General features: G+C 42.7%; 1 protein-coding gene across 2 annotated transcripts in view; it reads right to left on the bottom strand.

The window, feature by feature from the left end:
• LOC125460532 (EF-hand calcium-binding domain-containing protein 12-like) overlaps positions 1 to 22,615 on the bottom strand; it is a 63,618-nt gene extending 41,003 nt beyond the window's left edge. For both annotated transcript variants that reach the window (XM_059649548.1, XM_059649549.1), the window contains exons 1-3: positions 22,063 to 22,615; positions 9,121 to 9,237; positions 488 to 701 (exon numbers count right to left, since the gene is read on the bottom strand). In XM_059649548.1, the coding sequence (XP_059505531.1) occupies positions 488 to 701; positions 9,121 to 9,237; positions 22,063 to 22,605 (874 nt within the window). In that variant the 5' untranslated portion in view covers positions 22,606 to 22,615. The remainder of the gene's footprint in view (positions 1 to 487; positions 702 to 9,120; positions 9,238 to 22,062) is intronic.
• Positions 22,616 to 26,312: the final 3,697 nt, after the last annotated feature.

The raw sequence follows: 26,312 nt of genomic DNA, 5'->3' as shown, positions 1-26,312 counted from the left end.
TACTTAAAACCCCTGACTTGCAGTTCAAGTTTTGAAGTAAAGAAACCAGTTACATTTTGGTTTGGTAACAACAGCTCACTTGTACTGTTTACCAGAGAACTATCAGCAAGTTGAAAGGGAAATCAAGAAATTGAAAACAAGAATTGATAGGCAAAACAGCAATTGAACAAATGGCCTTCAAACAAAGATGAATCGGTTCAGAACAGGCACATTTACATGAGGGAAAATTTCATGGCTTATTGAATACTCCATGATCACTCCATGATTGTATGCCATGTTTGTACAGTTGCCAGAAATACCCAGCATTTTTATGGATGTTAGTAAAGCAAGGTACCCGAGATGAAAAAACAGATTCCTAACTCCACAACTTCACTGGAAAGTGGGGGCCTAAATTAGGATCTACAACGGCTGACGACATTTAAAGTTGACAGTGTGGCGCTTGGTCGATATAGGAAGTAGACTGAACTGAATTAGACTTGAATGTTACCTTTCTCAAGCATTCTTTCAGTAAAAGGAATGCCATAGTATTGGCACATTTTCAGGATTTTCTTATATTCCTTATGGCAGTGTTCCTGATACACATTGTTTGTCTCTCCCATCACTCCAGTTATTGTAGTCGGTAGAGAATGGCAGGCTATGGTATGCTTCTCTCCTCTCACAAGCAGGCATTTTTCCATCAAATCCATGTGATGCACTTCGTTCTGCAGGGTTCAGAAGATATCAGAGATAATGAACAGCAAATACTGAATTATATCTTTCAGATGAGCTGATGTTTCAGTTGATAAATTGATTGTAACATTAACAAAACCAGAGAGTCCTGCTGTTGACAGAGCCAACAATGGGGTTGGGGTGGGGGTGGTGGTGGGGCAAGTGATACAAGTGCCATGAGTCCCTCCAAGGGAATTGCCCTGTTCAGTGTCCTGGCCATTAATGGTCTCTTGGAAATGGTCATTGGCAAGGATGTTGACTACTTTAAAACAAAAATCCAATCAGTTGACCACAAATTCCAACCAAAATTCTCTGCTCAGCATATTGGCTGATCAATAAGAAAGGTTCAATTGGCAAAGATACGGGCAAAGATAAAACATGGTAAACTTAAATATGTGCTTCTAAAGAGACTGTAATACCTACAAGTCCAAAAATTAGAAACAATTAAAGTATTTTAGGTCTTTTCTCCTCAAAAGGATGCACGGAATGCTGTGTTACCAGGGGAGGTAGTCAGACAATTTTGGCGATGTTTCAGACATGACCTGCAGGGTATTCAGGAAAATTCAGAGGGTTGGAGTCTTACTTGCTGTACTTTCCCTGTGAACAACTGGGAGGACAATGTGAAAGATTTACGTTGTGTTGTATCAAATCTCTATTTTAATTATCTTGGTTGGACACAGTTGAAAATGTAATGTGGTTGATTTGGCATTCAAAGATATGTGTGATTCCAGTGTGGGACACTACCATCCTGGTGCTAGCATCAAGAATGTCACTGAACAGCTACAGAACACTGTCACTTGGCAACAACACAACAGTAAACAGTTAATTTCACATTAAAGTGACAGATCAAGGAATTGACCCTACTGACCCTAGATCAGAGAAATTGGTGTTGAAACAATTAGTCAGTCAGGATCAGAGTTCAACACACTAGAACAGGGAGAGTAAAAGTAAATTGAATGAAAAATAATGCTTTATGACAACCATCCAGAAGATAGATAAGATCAAAGTAGGACGTTAAGTTCATGATTTAATGATACAACAAACTAGCTTTCTACAGTTCTAAAATGTGTTACAATTCTCATTCTGGTTGTTCATTTGATGCTGTGATATGTCAATCGTGAGATGGCAGAGTAGTGGCAAAATCACTAGACTTGTATCGTGGTGATCTAGTTAATGCTTTAGGGATATGGGTTCAAATCCCAGTATAGCAGTTGGTGGAATTTGATAAATCTGGAATTGAAATCATTACGAGAAAGCTGTAAATAAAAACAAAGTACTGGAGAAATTCAGAGGTATTGCAGCATCAGTGGAAAGAGAAGCAGAATTAATCATTTGAGTCCAACATAATTCTTCTTCAGACTGAAAAAGAATGAAAAAATAATGTTTTACAGAGGAGGAGCAACAGCAACAGATGGTGAAAGCAAAAGGCAAAGTGGGTGCTAATGTTAAGTATGAACAGTATAGTATAGATTAGCTCTGCTGAGAGCAAACACACACCAACAAGCCGCTAGGGAAGGAGTGTGATCAAAATGGAAGTCAAAGCTCATGCTTTGTGTTCTATTTCTGACCTCCAGCATCTGTAGTACTTTGATTTTAGCTCTACAGATGCTGCCAGGCTGATTGAGTCTCTCCAACATTTTCTCCAGCTTCCGCAGTACTTTGCTGTCATTACCATGAGCCTCTTCTTGATTATTGTTTTTGGCAAGGAAATTTGCTATCTTTACCCAATCTGTTGTACATGGTAGTCTAGATCCACAGCAATCATATCAATCCTTGACTGCCCTCTGATATGGTGCATCAACCACTCAATTTAGGGGCAATTAGGGATGGGCATCATGGGGTGACACAGTGACTCAGTGGTTAGCACTGCTGCCTCACAGCACCAAGGACCTGGGTTCGATTCCACCCTCAGGCGACTGCCTGAGGGGAGTTTTGCACATTCTCCCCATGTCTGTGAGGGTTTCCTCCGGGCTCTGGTTTCTACCACAGTCCAAAGATGTGCAGGTTAGGTGGATTGGCCGTGCTAAATTGCCCATAGTGTTCAGGGATGTGTAGCTTAGGTGGGTTACAGGGGGACGAATCTGGGTGGGATGTTCCAAGGGTCAGTGTGAACTCGTCGGGCTGAAGGGCCTGTTTCCATACATAGGGATTCTAAGATTCTTCTATGAAAAGCCAGTCCTGTCAAAGATGCCTATATCAGTTTGAAAGAAAATGATACATTAATAACTCTTACAGAAAATAAATAAGATTGAAAAAAGAAACTTGAGAATGCTCCTCCATTTGAAAAGGTGTGGACTGTAAGAACGCTGAGAAATTCAGGTTTCCTTGCTAATCAGTCACAGCTAACTTAACTTTACAGCTAGTAGGAGCTGCAGATGCTGGAGAATCTGAGATACCAAGGTGTAGAGCTGGATGAACACAGCAGGCCAAGCAGCATCAGAGGAGCAGGAAGGCTGACATTCGGGCCTGGACCCTTCTTCAGAAAGAAGGAAGTTTGGAAGAAACACTGAGGCTCAGATATAGGAAAATAAAACAACATGCTTTCTGAAGAAGGGTCTAGGCCTGAAACATCAGCCTTCCTGCTCCACTGATGCTGCTTGGTCTGCTGTGTTCCTCCAGTTCTACACCTTGTTATCGCTTAACTTTACAGCATCTGTTCCTCACCTGTATTCTGTCCTCATCAACATCAGAAAGCAGAGTGTTGGTATTCCCTATTCAACAACAAACAGCTTGAACCTCACCACCAACCTTACTTCATTCCCCCATGGTCATTAAATTCTCAGAATGATTACCGAACATCCAATATCAGCAAAAATTCATGCTGTGAATGATTGAGAAGGTTGACGACATGGTTTGCAGAAACAAAAACAAAAATTGCTGTAAAAGCTCAGCAGGACTGGCAGCATCTGTGGAGAGGATTCAATTTTCAGGAACCACAGTTCTTTTGGTTTTTAACATGGTTTGCAGGCTGTGCTCCAAACTGTTCTCCTGCCTTCTAATTCCATCTCTCTCCCAAACATCAGGCAGAGAATATATTACTGTGTCACTATCTTTGTGTCACAAATGACTCCGCAATGAGCTTCACTTTCATACCATCCTCAAGATCGCTAATTTCTATCTCTGTAGCATCATTCACCCCTTTCTCAGCTCATCTACTGCTGAAACCCTCATCTATGTCTTTGCTATCTCTAGACTTGATCGTCCCAACACACTCTTGGCTGGTCTTCTATAGTCATTCCTCCATACAATTGAGATCATCCAAAACTCTGTTTCCTGCATTTGAACACACACCAGTCCCAATTATCCTGTTATCCCTATGCCCACTGACCTACACTGGCCCATATGACCACTGGTCACATCTTGATTTTAAAATATTTATTCCTACTCCCTCCATGACCTTGCCCTTCTCTATCCCTTAATCTCTTCCAGCACCACAAACTATGATGATTTCTCTGCTCGTCCGTCTGTGGCCTCTTCATCCGTAGTTTTAATCCTACCTTCTCGACATGCCTTCGATGTTCTGCACCTTAAAAACTGAAATTCCCTCTACTGCTCAATATACACGTCACTTACTTCCTTTAATATGCTCCTTACAGCCAAACTCCTTGTTCAAGCTGCTGGCCATCCAATCTGCTGGCCCTAAACCTTTTGAAAGGAAGCAAATAAATCAAAAGTAAACTTCAGCAGAAATCAAACAAAGCATTTAAAAAAGGTAAAAGAACAAGAAGATAAACAGTTTGGAAGAAACACTGAGGCTCAGATATAGGAAAAAAAACAACAGTGCTTTGAATCACAGCTGAGATAACCAAATCCAAATGCCAATTTATTTCTCTCATTTTGTCAAGCTTGGCAAAGTGTTTATAAAGCTGATAGGTGTATATGGGTGTGAAGCAAAAGACCCTGAGAATCTGATCCGTATTCAGCAAATAGCAGGCTAGGGATACTCAAATAACAGCAAGATGATTATAGTGTTAAACTGGAGATAGTAGGAACTGCAGATGCTGGAGAATCTGAGATAACAAGGTGTAGAGCTGGATGAACACAGCAGGTCAAGCAGCATCAGAGCAGGAGGAAGGCTGACGTTTCCGGATTTCTGAATAAGGGTCTAGGGTCATTGGTTTCCTGGCACTATGGCTGGGCCGGCATGGTGGCTCAGTGGTTAGCACTGCAGCCACACAGCACCAGGGACCTGGGTTCGATTCCGCCTCAGATCTGTGTGGAGTCTGCACATTCTCCCCGTGTCTGTGTGGGTTTGCTCCAGTTTCCTGTGATGTGCAGGCTAGGTGGATCGGCCATGCTAAATTGCCGTAGTGTTCAGGGGTGTGTGGGTTATAGGGGGATGGGTCTGGGTGGGATGCTTCAAGGGGCGGTGTGGGCTTGTTGGGCCGAAGGGCCTGTTTCCACACTGTAGAGAATCTAATCTAATCAATAGCTTTCCAGTGCCCTGAGTGGAGAGATGATTATAGTTCTCTGCATAATGACAGATGCAACTTTATCAGAAACACAGCCTGGGAGTGATTCCAAGGATTGTAATGATCAAGCTGTGTTTTGACACTATGGCAGGGACATTACCAGAGGGTGGAGGCAGCAGGGTAGGTTGTGTTCAAGCCACTGGTCTGTCCATTCTCTCACACGACCAACTGCACCCCTTTTTAATTTTATTTTTTCATTTGAATTTTGAATCAAATTCACTTTATCTTCTTTTTGCAGCTGTGGTGTGGAGAGAGGTTGCAGGGAGGTGTTGAGCAGCGGATCCAGTCCCCATGATGGTTGCAGCCAGAGCAACTGTTCCAACACCAATGGATTGGAGTTAGTTCTTTTCTTTTGCTGATTTGGCAGTGTCTACAAAAGTGGTAGAGTGAATGATTTCTCAATTCTCGAGAGTTAATTTGGATGGTCCATCAGTTCTCAGAAGTTGAGAATGGGAGCTGGTCCTCAAAAGTCTCGTGGCTACGCGGCGGCTGGAATATCAGCTAGCAGAGGTGACATTCTGAGTTTGATCAGTGGCCGCAGGGGTCTGCTTCAAGCATGTTTCCTCCTTGGTGTTACGACTTTGGGGACAGCTTTGACGGCTGTCCCCATGTCCCAGTGCCATGTATAAAATCAAGAAGCCATGGTTGGAACAAAAAATGAAGTTTATCTTAACTTTGTGTGCATTATTTCTTTTTTGAAATTAATGCAATTAAAATGGCGCTAGATTAATTATGGCCTCTTATACACATTTTACTGTATTTTCATAACTATATGTAACAATAAATAACTATACCATATATAGATAAAGTATAATCACTGTTATCAGTTAGAGTTATCATTTTGAATCATTTTAGAACTTGTTAGCAAATAAGTAAACAAGTTAATTAATACCACTAATTCTTATGTTTGTGGGAGGATGCTTGCTTTGAACTTGCTATTCCTTTCTTAATTACTTCACCCTGTTAAGACATATTTACTTTCAAGTTGTTGTTTTTAACCCATGACAGCCAAATCACATATTTACTTTCAAGTAGTTGTTTTTAACCCATGACAGCCAAATCACATTCAAATCCACCCTTTCCCTAGGTGAGAACTTTACCCCTTCTTGATCTCAGTCCTTTTTGTAAAAAAAACAATTTGTCTTACTTTTCTGTATTTTGACTAGAAGACTAAAATGGGAATGGAAGCATTTAAATGCCAAGAATTGTACAAAGATTGTTACACTTTTAAAAAATTAACTAGCTCTCATTTCATGTGCTGTGTACACAGCTGTTGATTCAAGCAGTGAGGAAAGCCTAGTTACATGTGAGCTACGACACAGGGTCTAGGGATTAAGCTGGCAATAAGTATCTGATTGGTCATGAAATATTGCCATCAACTATCTGATTGATTCAAAGGTAGCTGAACAGCTTATGTGAAATGCAGGTTAGGGCAGAAGTCATCAGGAAGGGAACAAACCATTGTGCTCTATAGAAGAAAACATCTCAAGCCTGAAGATTATCCCAATTTATTTCACCTTTTCAGTCATCATAAACTGTGACTTTTAATTCATAAATCAGAGACTTCATAAGTGTGAACCTGTGCCTCCTGCAAACAAGTGAAAATACCTGGAGAAGGAAGATTGAGAAGCAGCGTTTTGATCAGCACAGATTTAATTTCAGCAAATCCTGTGACCAGAGACCTCTGCACTAATTTCCCACTCTCCTACAGCCCATTAACACCCAAGTTTTTGTTTGAGCCTGTCTGTTTCTGCACGTAAGATGGGAATTTATAAATGAGTTAGAGTTTTAACAAGTAGAATTGTATGCAAATGATCATAATTGTTTATCTGCAGTTAGAATCTATTTATTCATAATAAACAGTAATTCTTGATTAGTACAGAAATCCGGTTTGGTAAATTGGTGAGTCTGCACACTTTTGACTATCTTTAACTTTTGTACTGACTGTGGGAGTAGAGATGCTTGAGTTCCAACATAATACTCAAGTGAAGCGTCATATTTTACAAAACTACATTAAATCTGACTGCATTATGATTGCCACCACAATAATGCTTTTCATTAGTGAAACCCCTTACACCCTGAAACAAAGCTCAAAAAAGATCCTGCCTCAGACCTAGCTAATAAGTTCTGAATACATCAAAGATTCTGCAGCCTCTGTATCTTTCTTCCTGACTGTTTAGGATTCCATCATATAGACTTAGCAGTCTCATATTTTTGTTTTTCTGTTTAACCCATACAACTTAATTTGATTAACCTTCTGGTGTATCAAGCCCACTGACAGATATTACTCTCCTTACCTAGATAATAATGGTTTCTCTCAAATGTTAACCTTGTAACCAACCTTGTTGAGCTGTCCATCCAGCTTATCTTTAGGCCATATTTCAATATCAGTTCCTAGAATTTTGAGAAGCCCCTAGACAAATACATGAATAGGAAGGGAATAGAAGGGTATAGATCCTGTGAGTGAAGACAGTTTTAATATGGAAGGACAAAATGTGTCGGTCGAGGCTTTGAGGGCCGAAGGGCCTCTTCCTTTGCTTTATTGTTCTTTGTTCTAATTTATTTGTGCGCCAAGCTCATCTACATTATTCATCAATTTTCTTGAATTATTAAAGTACAAACCAACAATCCCGGAACAATTTCAGTGTAATTCTTTTTCTAGCCTGTGTGCTCTCCATTTTCCACACTCACTTAGAGGTACAACTCAACCTCTGCACTAAATAACTGCCCTGACAACAGCAAATTCAATAACTCAGAATATGACTTGTCAATTGGAATGTTCATCTAAAACTCCTGTAATTGCTTCTTACCCACTACGTCACTCATCAACAAAAAGAGCCTGATGGAAGAGAAATGCTCTACCTTAAAGATGTCATTGCCAAAACAACTCAGTCAGTCTCTTTCTGGTTATGACTGTAAGAAATTAAAACACGTCCAGTATCACTTAAGTCAAGGTTTAGCAAATATCAAGTGTCATACTTTAATCAGGCATATTTCAACATGACATTTCAACCTGATAATGCTGCGACACTGAACTACTTGCATGCCAAATAACTCAGCAAGATACATTAAACCGGGCTAAATGATGCCATAAATATAAAATCAGATCAAAGTTCCACAATCTTGTCATATTCAGTCATTAAAAGTGATGCACAATTTAAAAGTTAACAGATGGAGAAGGAGGCCCTGCAAATATCCCCACTCCAAATGATGAGGGATCATCGATGCGCTTGCAACAAGCTTTGGCCAGAATCATGACTGCAATGAGCCATCTCGACTTCTACCCGAGATCCAGCATCACAAAGGCGAACTGTCAGGAAATTCAATTAGTTCAACGTAATTATCATCAAATAGCAGAAAATACTGGATTGTCCAACAGCATCAGACTCTGTCAATATTCCGACAATAGAACCAGCTGCATCTTAAGCCAACTTGTTCTAGTGGAGCAATAATACTGGTTCTACTCACAACTTAGAAAGTCACCCAGGTATATCCTGTACAAAAAAAGTAGGGCTAATTATGCCTTATCAATTTACCATTGATCATCAGTAAAGTGATGGAAGATGTCATCAAAATTGCCATCAAATGATAATTGATCACTGATAATATCTGAGTTATGCAAGGACCACTTAGCTCCTGACTTCATTTCAGCCTTGATTCAAATTCTGGATCAGAGGTAGGTGCACTAGCACTGCCCCACAACAGACACCTCGGAATTCCTTAGGATAGTGGACCAGTCCCAATCATCTTCAGCTGCTTCACTAATGACATTCCCTCAACCATAAAGTCAGAAGTGGAGATGTTTGCTGATGATTGTACAATGTTCAGTACCAGGGCATTTGTGACTCCACAGATACTGAACCATGTGCATCAAGCCTGGATCATATTCACTGACCCCCTGACAAGTCAATCATTGAATTGAAGTCCTCGACATGCTCACCTTGTCAAACTGCATGAAATCAACTTTTGAAAGATTCTCTTGCTGTTCCATTTTACTGCTTGATAAGACATCCTCAGATCTCAGTTGTTCTTGATCCCAACTTTCCTGGAAGAGTTCCTGTAGCCCCAGAGAGGATAAATTCATCAACAAACCAATATAAAATGTACTCGATTCCATTTCTTCTTGTGAAGCATTTCTCTGTAGCACATGGTTAAAATTACTGCAATAACCTGAGCATTAAATACTTCTTTATTATTACCTGTTATAAGGAGGCAGGAAGGGAAAGGCAGGTAAAGAGTTTGGGGAAAGTGAGATCAGAGTAAGCAAGAACAACACATGGCAAACTAGAGGAAGGCTGAGAGCATAGGTTGGTGGGGATGTGGTAAAGGCAGAATGTGGGGAGGAAGGAAGAGGACAGAGGGAATGTAAGAAATGGGATAGGAGGAAAAGTACAGGGAGACTGATGGAGAAGAGGGGCAGGATGAATAGGAGGACTAGCAAGCAGGAGGAAATCAAGGTAAAGGGAAGGGCTGGGAGAGTAGAAGAGGGAACGGAGAGGGAGATGTCTCACTGCATTACAGTGTCGCACACTGATGAAACATGAGAACTGTCCAACTGTGCCGTGAACTTTTGTATGAAGATAACGATAATAAATGCAAAACAGATATTTTTCGTCTTAAACATTAATCTATTGAATCAAAATTACAACACTCAAAATTAACGAAAATTAATCAGATTAAAAGCAAGGAATCAGTTGTTTCATTCTAAAACATGAACATTCTAAACACAGATGGCCAAAGGACCAAATTGAGATGACATGATAGTTTTAACTCGTGACCAGAGAAACCATGCAACTGCATTCATGGCTTTTATATTGAAAGGAAAACAAGGCAAAACAAGCAAACATTAGCAGTTGTAACTAATTTGACTGTATCCATATTTCATTACTAAAGCTGATATTAAAAAGAAAAGAAATATGTAGAGTTACAGATGGATCACACAATGAAGCTGAAGCTTGAAGAGGTGTCTTTGTACACATTTTGGGTTGATGTGCACGCGCCGATGTTGGACTGGGGTAGACAAAGTCAGAAATCACACGACACCAGGTTATAGTCCATTAGGTTGATTTGAAAAATACAAGCTTTTGATGTTCAGTCCTTCTTCAGGTGATAGTGAGAGAGGTAGTATCAGAGGTAGAATCAGGTATTATTAGGGTAAAAGTTCAGCACAACATTGTGGGCAAAACAGCCTTTACTATGCTGTTCTGCTCTATGTTCTATGTTCAGATTTTATAAGTAAAATATCAAAGGTTCACACCATTGATGAGGATGTGCTAAACAAATCTAAGATGCTGTTAAATCTTTAATCAGTTAGAGGTTTTAATTGATTAATATGTATATGTAAATCCCAAATTCCTTTCAAGTCACGATCCTGAGAGGACTAAAGATTTTATCAGTGTAAGCAAGAGGTGATATTTTAGGTCAGACAATACAGGATAGGTGTGAGGCCTTGTTTAGATACTGTTTGTGTTTTAATTTGGAGTCAAACTGGTTTTATTTCTAAAGTAGGAATTTATAAAATGCAATACTGACTGTCTATAAATTGTGTGCTTTTTGAACAAAATAAAATGTATCTATAAATACAAATTCACCCCATAGATTCACGTGTATGTGCGTGTGTGTGAGAGACAGAGAGGCAGGGAGGTAAAGATGGAGAGAGTGTGCATGTGTGTGCGTGGGTAGTGTGACATGAACCCAAGATCACGGGTGAGGCTGTCTCCATGGGTACCGAATTTAGCTATCAACCTCTGCTCAGCGACTCTGTGTTGTTGCGTATCCCAAAGTCCGCCTTGGAGAATGTTTACCTGAAGATCTGAGGCCAAATGTTCTTGACCGCTGAAATATTCCCCCACTGAGAGGGAACATCTGTGTATGGCAATTATTGCAGAGTGTCCATTCATCTGTTGTCATAGCATCTGCATGGTTTCACCAATGTACTATGCCTCAAGGCATCCTTTCCTGCAGCATAACAGATAGACAACATTGGCCGAGTCACATGACTATCTGCTGTGCATGTGCTGGGTTATGTTCCCACGTGTGATGGTATTATCCATGTTGAAGATCTGACAGGTGTTGCAGAGGTTGTCATGACAGGGTTGTACAGTGTCATGGTTGATATTGTCCTGAAGGCTGTGAATAATGGTCTGTTTAAAGTCTGGTGGTTGTTTGAAGGTGAGAAGTGGCAGTGTGCGAAAGATCCTGGTGAGGTCCTTAGCATCATTGGTAATGTGATGATGGCTGTGAAGAACATGGTGTAGTTTCTCCAACCTGAGAAGTACTGGACGAAGAAGGGCACCCTATCGGATGAATCCTGTATCTGTCTTCTGAGGAAGTCATTACCGATTTTTGCTGTGGCATTTTGGAACTGGCGATCGATGAGTTGAGCATCATATCCTGTTCCTGTGAAGGCATTCCTCAACACCTTCTTGTCCATCTTGTTCCTCCTCATCCAAACAGATTGTGTGTATGCATAGGGCTTGTTGGTAGGGGATGGCTGTTTTAATACGTTTTGGATGAAAGTTAGAGAAGTATAATATTGTGAGGTTATCCATAGGCTTGCGGTAGAGTGATGCACTGAGGTGTCCACCCTTGACGGAGACACTTGTGTCCAAGAATGGGACAGATTCTAAAGAGTAGTCTATGGTAATTGTGGGATGAAACTTGTTGGTATCATAATGCAGTTGTTTCAGTGATTCCTCACCATGAGTCCAAAGAAAGAAAATGTCATCAATGTATGTGGTGTACAGTGTTGGTTGGAGATTCTGTGCAGCAAAGAAGTCTTGATCAAACCTGTGCATGAAAATGTTGGCATATTGGGGAGAAAATCTGGTCCCCATGGCTGTTTCTGGATGAAGAACTGACTGTCAAAGGTGAACATGTTGTGGTTGAGGATAAAGCAGATTTTGGCTGACAGCAGAACATGAACATCTGATGATCGCTGACCATGCCATTGCTGTGCTCTTGCCATTTCTGGCATCGTACCTTGATGGACTAGCGGTTTCAATACTGGCATATGGGGAAAAAATGAGGAAGTAATGGAGAGTGGAGCAAGATTTGTGAGCAGCCTTGTCATCAATTCCTCTCTGGGTTAAAAAGTTGCGCACACACTGACAGGCTCTAATTTCTCATGAACCTGGTAAACAGCAAATTTTTTTTGCATTTTATTCTAATCAACTGAACTTAAGTGCTGCATCAGTGCAATTATTTAATAAAATTTTTACTTCTCAATGTGTTGTTATAAATATGAAATGCAAAATTCAAACCAAGAAAGTGTGCAAAAGAGATTTAGGGCCATGAATATTTAGAAATAATTGAATTGAGATGATTTTGAAAATGTGGTTGCACTTGGAGTTGAAAACAGTCTATCTTTGCCAGTGGTTATGAAATAACAATATATTTATTGTAATATAATATGCAGACATGGGTGGAATCGTCCTGGATTCCCAACAGAGGTATGGTAGCAAATTGTGGAGCTGCTGATGGAAATTTTCCAAACATGATTAGTTCTGGGGTAACTGGAGGTTTACAAATGTCACACCATTTTTTAAGAAAGGGGCAAAGTTTAACTACAGAACTGTCAGCTTGACATCAATAGGGGCAAAACTTATGGATGCCATAATACAAGATAAAGTGAAGTACACTTGGAGCAAAATAAGTTATTACTAGACAGTCAACGTGATTTCATCAAGAGTAGGTCGTAGCTGAAAAATTTAATTGAGTTCTTTGACAAGAGGACACAGGCAGTGGATGAGGGTAGTGCCATTGACGTTGTATATTGTGGACATTCACAAAGCATTTGATATGGTGCCACATAGCAGGTTGGTTAACAAATTAGAAATGTTTGGTATTGACAGTCCTTGCCAGAATGGATTAAAAATTGGCTAAAAGATAGGAGACAGAGGGTAGGTAGATATGGACATTTCTCAGATTGGTGATGAGTTGAAAGTAGTGTTTCCTGACTGTTAGGACACTTGCATTTTCTGATTTATATAAATGATTTCGGAGATGAGTGTTGAGGATAAAATCTCTACAATTACATATGATACTTAGCTACGGAGAGTAGTGAATTGTGAAGGTGATACTGGGCATTATTAGAGGGACATTGACAAGTTGGTCAAATAGGCAGACACCTGGCAAATGGTAATGCGTCTTGGGAGAAGAGACATAGAGACAATACAGGCACAATGGTACAACTTTTGGGGAGCACAGGAGCAAAGGGACCTCAGGGTTCTCTGAAAGTAGCCAGGCAAATAGTTGTAAGAAGACTTATAGGATCCTTATGTCCTTTCAACAGCAGCATAGAATATAAATGCAAGAAAGGGATCTGACAAATCATTAGTCAGACCACATATGGAGTACTGTATTCTTTTCTGGGCACCTTATTGTAGGAAGGATGTTAAAATTCCGGAAAAGTGCAAAGGAGATTTACTAGAATGATACCAGGAAGGAGGGATTTTAGATTAGAAGAAAGATTAGAGAAATTGAGTTCTTTGTAGCAGAGAAGATTAAAAAATGACCTTATTGAAGTGTTCAAAATTATGTAAAACTTTGACTGGTAAAGATATTCTGTTTCCACCAGTTGGTATGTTAGTAACTAGTATTCACAATTTCAAGATTGTCAGCAAGACGGCTAGGATTGCAATGTGGAGAAACGTCTTTACTCAGAGTTGTTAGTATTAGTAATATGCTGCCTGGGAGAGTGGTAGAGGTGAATTCCACACAAGGTTTCAGAAGTGAGCTGGAAATATATTTGAAAGTAATGAATTTAGAAGGCTAAGGGGATAGAGCTGGAGAATGGGACTAGCTGACTAGCCCTTTTGATTTGATTTATTATTGTCACGTGTACCTAGGCACAGTGAAAAGTTTTGTTTTACATGCAATACAGGCAAATCAAACCATACTTTAGGGTAACAGAACTGAGCAAAGAATATAATGTTACAGCTGCAGGTGCACAAACAGCAAGATCAACATTACTTTTTAATTCGAGCCCATTTAGAAGCCTAATAACAGCAGGGAAGAAGTTGTTTTTAAAATCTGTTGGCATGTGTGTTTAAGCTTTTGTATCTTCTGCCTGATGGATGAGGTTGGAAGAGGTTAAAACTGGGTAAGAAGGGTTTTCGATAATGTTAGCTGGCTTTCCAAGGCAGCAAGAAGTACAGTGGGAATCAATGGATGAAAGGCTGACATGTGTAATGGACTTGGCTGTGTTCAAAATTGCCTGTAGTTTCTTAGGGTCCTGAGTGAAGCATTTGCCATACCATACAATGATGCATTTGGATAGAATGCTTCCTATGAGACATCTATAAAAATTGGCAAGAGTATTTATGGACACACCAAATTTCCTTAGCTGCCTGAAGGAGTAAAAGCGCTGTGCTTTCCTGACTGTAATGTCAACGTGGGTAGATGAGGACAGATTGTTGGTGACCATCACTTCCAGGAAATCGATGCTCTTACCATCACCATTACTCAGCACCACTGAAGTTAACAGGGGTGTGCCCTCCACCTTGCTTCCTGAAGTCAATGACCAGCTCTTTTGCTGAGGTTGAGTTAGAGAGTGTTATCTCTTCAAAATGCCACCAAGCACTCTGTCTCTTTCCTGTATTCTCTCTCAGCATTGTTTGAGACCTGGCGCATAACAGTGGTGGCATAAGCAAACTTGCAGAATGGAGTTAGGACAGAATTTGGCCACACGGTAATGAATGCAAAAGGAGTATAATAACGGGCTGAGTATGCTGCCTGCAGGGTGCCAGTGTTGAGGATTATCATGGAAGCCAGTGCAAACATGATGTTTGAATGAATAAAATTCTATGGTTCTATTTGATCCTTCTTTAACTTATATGTGCATGTTGTTGCAAACTTCTCTGGAAGACTGTAACCGTAATCGATGGAAGTAAACTGACCGAAACTGTTCTTCTTTCAGAACACAGACAGACATAGTCAGCAGTGCTGCTTCTCAGTGCCAGACACCCAGGTTCAATTCCAGCCTTGGGTGACAGTACGGAGTTTGCATGTTCTCCCTCTGTCTGCATAGGTTTCTTCTAGGTGCTCCAGTTTCTTCCTACAGTCCAGGTTAGGTAAACTAGCCATGCTAAATTGTCTGTAGAGTCTTCGGATGTAAATGTGCCATGGTAAATATAGGATTATAGGGAAGGGCAGGGGTGCTCTTTGGAATGTTGGTACAGACTCGATGGGCCAAATGGCTTGATTCCACCCTGTAGGAATTTTATGATTCTAAATGTGATATTTGTGAGCAATCAGTTCAGCTGGAAAAAGTGGGTGCACCATGGAATTGTTTGTCTCTTTGAACCAAAGCTTTAGTCTATTCTCAGGCTAACATTGTCACTAGCAGAGTTTATAGAATCCTCACAATAAGGCCATTCTGCCCCTCCAAACAGCATTCCACCCACACCCCCACCCTATTCCTGTTACCCTGCATTTGTCCCACGGCTAATCCACCTAGCCTACACATCCCTGACACTACAGGCAATTTAGCATGGCCAATCCACCCAACCTGTACATCTTTGGAGTGTGGGAAGAAACCAAAGGAAACCCACACAATCATGGGGAAACTATCCAAACTCCACACAGATTCGAACCTGGGTCCCTGGCACTGTGAGGCACCAGTGCTAATCACTGAGCCACTGCGTCACCCCAGAAATCCATAGATCCTGACTGGGAATTGAACCCAGGCCACAATGATGAAAGTACAAAATCCTAACCACTAGACCAGCAGGGATGATTAAATACTAATTATTCTCTCTGGGCTGCTGGCATCTTTGATGAGGCTACTCATTACTTATCATCTCATTCTCAAAGGCTCCTGACAGTACTGTGATACTCTGTATTACAGTTTACTAAATACGTTGTTCATTACAAGCTCCTTTTAGCCTTCTCTCTTCTGTGGCTGATGCTGGTGTATCATTATCAAATGAATATTTCATTGTAATACATCTCCCCTTTATCTGAACCCTCTCCTCACCAAGCTCCTTTCTTCTTGAGTTTACATCATAATTCATCATTCTTATCATTATCACCAGCTTCACCGCTCCACAACCGAAGCCTCATAAGTCCAAATTCAGACAATCTAGAATTGCTGCGCTGATCTGGGTCAATTGAATTTCACGAGGGGTGACAGTTATCTAACACTTCTGGAATTGTTGTAAGATTCAGTACAGGATTCAATGCGGTTTGGGCGGCTCTAGCCCACATCCTGTGACAACCAAACTCACTTCTTAGCTCAAGAAAGATCAATGAATGCTTTCTTGTTTCTCCTGATCTTCCCTTCAGAGGAATCAACCATACATGACCTACACTAATCTGTCTCACAAGTGGCTGTTGTCACTGATTTTCAGTTTTTTTTAAACAAGAATCTCTGCCCTAGTTTTAATCTTGATATTGCTTGTTGTGTTTAGAGTTATGCCTTTCTGCTGCCATGTTTCCCCATTTCTTTTACGCTCTCATGGTTGCTAGAAGGTATAAAAACCAAGAGAACGGTGGAATGCTGTAAATCAGGAACAAAAGCAAAAGTTGTTGGAAAAGTTCAGAAACTCTGGCAGCATTTGAGAAGAGAAAATCAGACTTAACGTTTCAGGTCGAGTGACCCTTCCTCAAGTCTGATTTTCTCTCCGCAGATGTGGCCAGACCTGCAGAGCTTTTCCAATAGCTTCTGTTTTTGTTGCTAGAGGATATGTTTGGTTTGAGATTACATGTCTGCTTTCAATCTCCTCATCAGTAATCTTGCTGCATGTGAATATTCATTACTTAATAGTGTTGTGCTATTTCCCAGTCTGTATTCTTTACCATAAAATCACTAATTGTTTTGAAATCTATCACTGCTTCTTGGTCTTATTGAAGGTTGAGTGTCACCTTTTGGGTATCTTCCCCAGTTAGCTTTCTGAATTTCTCATTCATAAATTAAAGGTCATTTGTCTGACACTTGTTCCTCTGCACAAAGGCCCACATCAGTGCTGTAATGACCAACTCCACTATAGTTATATGAAATCTCAATTTTTATTGCAAACATATACTTTATTCATAAAAAAAATCTGTAAATGCATACAAAGCTTAAATCACTTCTGTACAGTCATTGCAAAGAAATCAAAATTTTGACATCTTTCAGCGCTTCCCAACAGGACAAAGGCATTTTCTACTCAGGAAACTATCTTCATTTTAAGTCAAAGGAGTGCACCTTATTACTTATTACTGCTTCCTTCCCCATTACGCCTTGGCAGCAGCTATCCCAATTTTTCATGCATCCCTCAGCACACAGTCCTGAACCTTGGAATGTGCTACTCTGCAACATTTGGTTAAGGCCAACTCCACCACCTGGAATACCAACAAACTTCAGGCAGAACAAAGAGAGTGTCTTCTACTGAACTGATGGTCCTCCAGGTGCAGTCAATCTTTGTCTAATTGCATGTCCTGGGGAACAGCCCACAGAACAGTGTTCTGCATCAAGCAACTGCTCAGGACAAACCTCGACAGAATTCATGCATCTCTCTCCAGACCTACTTTGCAAAGGCACATTGCTGAAGGAGATGGCTGATAGTCTCTTTACCTTCTAAGCAATGGCACTGGTGATGTACAATGGTGTACAGACAATGGGCATGAACATAGGTTCTGACGGGCAGTGCTCTTCTCATCACCAGCCAAGTGACATCTTAGTGCTTGTTGGAAAGTTCTGATGATGAGGTATTCTGCCACATGTCTTTGACAGTCTCTTCATAGAACTACCCAACAGCATCTAAGCTCTCCCTTTCCTGCAGGATCTTAAGGACATCAGATGCTGACCACTTTCTAATGGATTAGAGGTCAAAGGTGGTTCCTTTTGCAAACTTTTCCATTAGGGTGAGTTGATTGAGAAGAGTCCAAGTACTTCGAGCATTCTGCAGCAATGAGGCCAGGCCCATCCTTTGTAATACAGAGGACAGAGAGGAACCGAATATCTAGTGACACTTGATGTTTGTGTGCAGAGGGTCTACACACAGCTTGATGCAGCCACACATAAAGGTGGCCATCAGGATGAGGGCAGCATGGGTATGTCCTTCCTCTCCTTCTGCTCTCATTTATCTACATGAAACTCCATTTGCCATTTCTCAGCACACTTCCCCAGCTGATCAACATTCTGCTGTAATTTCTGATAATAGTCCTCACTGTACACAATATGTCCTATTTTAGTGTCATCTGCAAACTTACTAATTGTGTCTTGTACTTTCTTATCCAAATCATACACATTGATAACAAACAGCAATGGGCCCAGCACTGACCCGAGGCACACCACGGGCCACAGGGTTCTAGACGGGAGGCATCCTTCCGCTATTACTCTCTGGTTCCCACCATCAAGCCAATCGTGTACCCAATTCACCAACTCTCCCTGAATTCCTTGCAATCTAACCTTACAGAGTAGCCTGACAAGTGGAACCTTATCAAAGGCCTTACTGAAATCCATACAGGCTATGTCTACTGCCCTACCCTCATCAACCTTCCTGGTCACTTCACCAAAGAACTTTAACAAATTTGTGAGACGTTATCTCCCACACACGAAGCACGCTGATTACTCCTAATTAAACCCTCTCTTTCTATTTGTACGTATATCTTTTCCTCCAGAATCTTCACGAGTAACTTACCTACCACATGTGTTAAGCTTACTGGTCTACAATTCCCAGGTTTTGCTCTGCAGGTCTTCTTGAATAAGGGCACAACATTCACTACCCTCCGGAACCTCACCCAAGGCTAACGATGATGCAAATATATCAGCCAGGGTCCCTGCAATTTGTTTTCTAGCTCCTTGCAGGGTTCTTGGACATATCTGATCAGGACCAGGAAATTTACCATCTTCATATATTCTAATACTTCCAACACCTCCTCCACTGTTATGGTCTGTCTTCAAGATATTGCCACTAACTTCCTCAAGTTACCAAGTCTTCTCCTCTTTCTTACACAGTAAATACAGTGGGGAAATATTCATTGAGAACCTCATACATCTCCAGCAGTTCCACACATACATGTCCACTTTGGTCCTTGAGAGGTTGTATTCTCTCTCTAGTTATTCTTTTCCCATTAATACACCTGAAAAATCTCTTTGAATCCATTGTAATATTCTTAGCCAGAGCTACCTCATGACCCCTTTTCGCCCTCCTGATTTTATTCTTCAGTAAATTCCTGTATCCTATATATACCTCCAGGGATTCCCTTGATCCTAGCTGCCTGTTGCTGAGCCATGACTGGTCAAAGACTCAATGTCTCATCATTCAGGATTCCTGACTCCTGTCAACTTTGTCCTTCACCCTCACAGGAACATAAAGACTGTGAACACTAGCTATCATATTTTTAAAGGCCTCCTACTTGCCAGAGGTCCCTTTGCCTGCAAACAATCTACTCCAATCAATCCCTGCAAGCTACTGTCTAAATCCATCAAAATTCACCTTGCTCCAATTTAGAACTTGAACCTGTGGACCAGTTTTGTCCTTCTCCATAACTATTTTAAAATTAATAGAACTATGGTCACTGGTCCGAAACAGCACCCCCGCTGTCACCTGTCCTGCCCTATTTCCCAAGACTAGGTTGGGTTTTTCCCCTTCCTGAGTAGAACTCTCTATATGCTGCTAGAGGAAACTTTCCTGAACACATTTAACAAATTTCACCCCATCTAAGCCCTTAACACTTTGGCAGTTCCAGCCTATGTTTGAAAAATTAAAAACCCCCACTATGACAACCTTATTCCTCCTGCAAGTCTCTGCAATCTCCCTGCATATTTGTTCCCCTAATTCCTATTGACTATTTGGGGGCCTGTAATATGACCTCAATAACGTCACTGTCCCCTTCTCATTTCTTAGGTCCCCTCACAAAGCTTCACTGCATGATCCCTTAGTTATTTCATCTCTGACTACTACCATAAGGCTCCACTTAAATCAAAAAACGTTCCCCTCTTTCCTCCACCTCTGTCTTGCCAAAGGCACCAGTACCCTGGCACATTAAGCTGCTAGTCCTGGCTCTCTTTTAGCCATGTTTCCCTAATGGCTAGAATATCCCCTGAGTTCATCAACTTTACCTGTCAGCCCTCTTGCATTGAAATAGATGCAATTTAATTCAACATGTCTTCCTTGCTCCCTGTAGTATTCCAGCGTAAACTATCTCTTCAACTTGGTATTTCTGATTACAGTATGCCCTTCCAGCCTCGAACTTGTCTCCCTGCTGTTAATGATCCCATCCCCCTGCCAATCTAGCTTAAACCCTCTCTTGCAGCACTAGCAAATCTGTTTGCCAGGATATTCATCTACCTCCACTTCAGATGCAACTATCCCTACCGAACAGGTCACCTCTGCCCCAAAAAAGCTCCCAATGATCCAGGAATCTGAATTCCTGCTCCCTGCACCAATTCTTCAGCCACACATTCATTTGCCATATCCTTGCATTCTTACCCACACTAGCATGTGGCACTGGAAGCAATTTGGAGATTACCATTGTCAAGGTCCTGGTTTTTAATGTTTTTCCTAACTCTCTATAATCAATTCGCAGGACCTCATCCCAATTTCTACCTCTGTCATTTGTGCCAATGTGCACAATGACTTCTGGCTGCTCACCCTTCCCCCTTTAGAAATGTTCTGCAGACGCTCCAAGATATACTGGATTCTGGCACCTAGGAAGCAGCTCACCATCTTGGAATCCTGTCTGCAGCCACAGAATTTCTTGTCTGCCCCCCTACCTATCGAGTCTCCTGTCACTAAGGTCCTGTTTACCTTTACACTTCCCTGCTGTGCCCCAGAGCCAGTCGTAGTGCCACCGGCCTGGCTACTGCTGCTTTTTCCTGATGGTTCACAACCCTCTCCAAACCCCCCAATCAGTATGCAAAATGGTATACTTGTTTTCAAGGGGAATGGCCATAGGAGATTCTCTTTGCCTTTCCTGGTGGTCACCGAGCTCCTCTCTGCCTGCACCTCAGGTGTGACCACCTCACTGAAACTCTTACCTATGATGCGCTCAGCATCTCAGATGATCCTGAGTGCATCCAGCTCCAGCTCCCTAACACGGTCTCCCAGGAGCCGCTGCTGGGTGCGTGTAATCATTAGGGGCGATGAAAGTCTCCCTGAGCTCCCACATCCTGCAGAAGAAGCATGCCACTACCTAACTACCAGCTCAAATGCTCTAAGACTAAAGAGGAAAGTTAAAAGGATTTTACCTGAGTTTACCTGTACTCATTGCTGAGCTGCTGCTCACCAAAGCCTCCAGAGCCAATGCCTTAGCCTTAGCTCAGCTCATTTCTTGATTCTCCTTGACACCAGGCCAATGACAATCTGTTCCTCAGTGCAGATGACTGCTTCCAAGCTCTAATGTGTGTGGTGAAGTGATGCCTCTCCCTCTGTTGTTCTCTGCTTGCCTTTGTTAGTGGGGCACTAAACAGAAAGCTGCCTGATCATGTTTGCACTCTAACACTTTATTTAGGCCATATTAGGACTGACCACCATGCAAAAAGGAAGAATATGAAGGCTTTGGAAATGGTGCAAAAGAGGTTTATCGAAATAAGATAGTAAGAACTGCCGATGCTGGAGTCTGAGACATCTGCCTCTGACATCTGTCTTAAATCTATCACCCCTCAATTTGTAGCTATGCACCCTCGTACAAGCTGAAGTCATCAACCTCGGAAAAAGACTCTCACTGTCCACCCTATCTAACCCTCTGATCATCTTGTATGTCTCTATTAAATCCCCTCTTAGCCTTCTTCTCTCCAATGAGAACAGATGTGCGAGACAACTTTTTTTTAAACACGGATGTACTGAGCCGTACTGTTCTGTTATTTTCTGAAAACTGAAGAGCGATGAGGAGGATCGATGGAAGAAATAGGGACATGGGGGCTCGGGGGAGCGGATGGAGCAGTAGAACTGACCTCAGGTGGGTTGGGCTCACTCAGGCCTGGGCTGTAGCCATGCTGGTGGCCCCGCTGCTGCCTTTCCAGAGTCTCAAGGACGCGAAGCTCCAGGTCGTTGGCGGAGGTTTTGCTGTTGATCCACCTCCGCACATTCGCCATGATCTGCAGCTCGGTCCGCTGCCGCTTTCTGCCAGACAGCCACTTGGTGTAGTCGGCCGCGCTCCAGCCCTTTGCCTGCAGTGACTGCCTCTCCTCCCCGTCCTCCTCCTCCTGGACCCCCTTCTCGTCGGTCTGGGAGTGGACCACCCGCAGCCGCGCAGTTAGCTGCTCCGGGGCCCTCACCGCGGTGCTGACCCTCAGCTTACATCGCGGGGAACCGAACATCTTGCAGGCCATTTTGAAGAAGTGAGTCTGCAGCATCGCCCGGCGTCGGCGGCGGCACGCAGCCCATTCCGTGAGCGGAACCGGGGCTGCCTCCGTGACCGAACGGTCCGCTTCTCCCTCTGTGACCGGGACATCCTCCTGCACGGACAGGCTTCCTTCTCCCGCTCCGGACGCCATGTTGTTGTTGTTTAGGGCGCTGTGCTGTTACCATAACAACCGAACGCTCCCGCATTTATTAACTTCTCTGATTGGTTTGGCATGTAATGCTCTGATTGGCTGATCGGTGAGCCACGCCCTTTTGAAATCAAAGCCCGCCTCCTTTTTGTAACGGACCATCTTCCACCGACACACCTCACCCACCCCTTTCCCACCCCATTCCCTCTTCCATCTTCACTCCTCATCCACCCCATTCCCTCTTCCACCTTCACTCCACACCTACCCCTTTCCCTCCTCCACCGACACACCTCACCCACCCCATTCCCTCTTCCACCTTCACTCCTCACCCACCCCTTTCCCTCCTCCACTGACACACCTCACTCACCCTTTCCCTCCTCCACATTCCCACTTTTCCACCTCACCCATCCCTGTCCCACCCCTTTTCCTCCTTCACCCATCCCTTTCCCTCCTCCATCTCCACACCTCACCACCCCTTTCTCACCCCTTTCCCTCTTCCACCTTCAAACCTCACCCACACCTTTCCCTCCTCCATCTCCCCCACCCCTTTCCTACCTCTTTCCCTCCTCCACCTTCACACGTCTCCCACCCCTTTCCCTCCTCCACCTCACCCAACCATTTCCCACCTCCTTCCCTTCTCCACCTCACCCACTCCTTTCCTACCACTTTCCGTCCTCCACCTTCACACCTCACCCACCCCTTTCCTCCCTCTTTCCCTCCTCCACCTTCACACATCACCCACCCCTTTCCCACCCCTCTCCCTCCTCCACCTCACCCAACCGTTTCCCACTTCCCTTCTCCACATTCACACCTCACCAACCCCTTCCCTCCTCCATCTTCCCACCCCTTTCCTGCCACTTTCCCTCCTCCACCTTTACACATCACCCATCCCTTTCCCTCCTCCACCTCACCCACCCTTTTCCCACCTCTTTCCCTCCTCCACCTCACCCACCCCTTTCCTACCCCTTTCCCTCCTCCGCCTCACCCAACCGTTTCCCACCTCCTTCCCTTTTCCGCCTTCACACCTCACCAAGCCCTGTCCTTCCTCCACCTCACCCATCCCTTTCCTAACTCTTTCCCTCCTCCACCTCACCCACTCCTTTCCTACCCCTTTTCTGCTCCTCAAATGCTATCTGACATGCTGTGCTTTTCCAGCATCACATCTATTGACTCTGAGCAAAACTTAACTGTCAACAGTGGGGTCAACCGTGTCATGTGCTCTGGATGCTGACCCGCCCCTTCCCTGCACCACACCCTGTCCCTCAGGGCCTGCCATTTTAGTGGATGCTGTTCTAATGATGTTTTTCTTCCCCCAAAACACTTCAAGATTGAACTTGCCACCTTCCACTGGGCAGAGCCTACAGCGCAGCACCCACTCTAGCAGCATCTTAAAACCCTTAATTATCTTGTTGAAATGACACAAAAGAAATTCTTGGATTTGCATTTTAATCAATAGAATCCTGCGTCTCCTTTCTAACTGATCAAAGATTCAATAGAAGGTGGTCAGCAAACCATAATTAGGTTCGTTACCTTTCTTCTTATAAATCCTGTGTTGGTATACCTCCTCTTCCACACTACACCGGGAGGAAGGAGCAAAGCTCTGAAAACTAGTGTTTTTAAATAAACCTGTTTGACTATAATTTGGTGTCATGTGATTTTTGACCTTGTCCACCCCAGTCCAACACTGGCAAATCCACATCTTAGATATTGAAGCAATGTTCTCATCTTAAAGTGACTAAGCGATCAGTAGGACACATAGAGAAAAACTATTGTCCCTGGAAGGGAAATTCAGAAATGAGTGAGCCAAACCTATTCACTAGAGCAAGGACATTTGCAGTCAGCATTCTTCACACAAAGGCGAGAGGAAATGTAGAGCTGTCACTTTCAGAAAGTTGAATTAAGATATAGATGATCCATAAACTAATTGATTGGGGAGCAGCTGAATGGCATCCTCCTGTTCTTCAGTACTATACCATCCTGATTTCAAAGTTCAACTGTCTTTTAAAGTTCGACTAAACCTAGTTCTATCTCTAGGTTATCGAGAGGTTCACTTTGTTTCTGCCAAACACCATCTCTTGCTCATTCAGCCTTTAATTAACACTGCTTTGCACTGTTTTCTGTGACAATCTGTGTGTATCTCTTACTCTGCCGACCATCTAAACCAGCAATGGATTCTCAGTCCTCCTACTAGCCAAGGTGAATTTAGTAAAAGCGGAAGAAAAACATTCTTTTTAAACCAGCTGAAATGTCCAGGAAAGGGGCACAATTCCTGGAACTGAGGCAGTCTTGGACACCTTTACAGAGACAGTAGAAACCCCTGTAAACTCAGTGAACCTCCTTAACTCCAAAGATTGCCAGAGGCCATATTTGATTCCCCCATCTGAAGTTTCAAGATGATATTTCTCATGAAGAGTTGGAATTTGTCTCCAGCCAGGGCACTGTGGATCAAGCTAACTACTTGTCAATTCTTCATCTGGTTCAGATTGATCTCCAGGCCACGACTAAGGAATGACAAGAAGCTGATGGACTACAGCCTTGAATATGCCTCTTTCTGGGCTGTAAGCATTACACTGATTTGTGTGGACTACTTGATGGGATCCACTGGGGGCAACACATGGTTCTTGCTAGAGTGCTGAATCTCAAACACAACATTAGAGCCTGAAAAAGTGAAAGTTCCTCTTCTATGGAGGTTGCCCTAATGTTAAAGCAGTAACAACACGGCTGTTGGAATGGAACAGGGAAGGTGGGCAGAGCGTATATACTTTCTTTTAGGACACTGGGTCAGAGCCCTTAATCTAGAGCAGAAATTACAATTCAGTTTGAACAACCCACTCCTGTTCTTGTCATTGAGGAAATAAGGATAAGCTATTTCCAATTGCCTGGAGGATTCATAACAAACAATGCGGGGTTTAGCCGTTTTGCAAAATCAAAACAGAGGTGAAATGGGGAGAATGTTTCTTTTTATACAGTGTGTTGTCAGAATCTGGAAGGACAGCCAAATTTCTCCCAGCCCAGGCATGATCTGTGAGATGGATTCTTTCTTTACTGCATCAATTCACTGCCCTATGAAAGATATTTTATTATTTGTGAAGTGCGGGCAAAAGAAAGATAGTCTGATTGGCAGGATGTAAAGTGCCATATTTTCCAAGGATCTGTCCTGGGATGCAATGTGAGATAGAGATCGGAGAGCAGGCGCCTGAGAGGTGGCAGAGCTGGTCTAGATATGACTTCAGACACAGAGCAATATGGTTGACTCCTAACTGCCGTCTGAAATGGCTGATGACATCACTTAGTGCGGGGTAGTTAGGTGTTGAGTAACAAAGTAAAACAAATGCCAGCCTTGCCAGTAAGACCCATGTCCCATGGAACAGTAAAAATAAAATGGGATAGTAAGTGTATAATTGCTCAGATGAGGCTGGGTGCACCAAAGACTCCAGTGCTAGTATGTTCAGAAATGCTGGAGTCAGTATCAATCCTGTTCAGAGCATCAGATCAGTGTAAGTTAAGTTCAAACATTGTGTTAGCTGTTGATATTGGGAACTGCAGATGCTGGAAAATCCAAGATAACAAAGTGTGAAGCTGGATGACCACAGCAGGCCCAGCAGCATCTCAGGAGCACAAAAGCCGACGTTTTGGGCCTAGACCCTTCATCAGAGAGGGGGATGGGAGAGGGAACTGGAATAAATAGGGAGAGAGGGGGAGGCGGACCG

This window comes from Stegostoma tigrinum, chromosome 11, assembly GCF_030684315.1.
Source record: "Stegostoma tigrinum isolate sSteTig4 chromosome 11, sSteTig4.hap1, whole genome shotgun sequence".
Classification (NCBI taxonomy): Eukaryota; Metazoa; Chordata; class Chondrichthyes; order Orectolobiformes; family Stegostomatidae; genus Stegostoma; species Stegostoma tigrinum.
The sequence above is the reverse complement of the archived record's forward strand: the minus strand, read 5'-3'. Positions and strand labels throughout refer to the sequence as shown.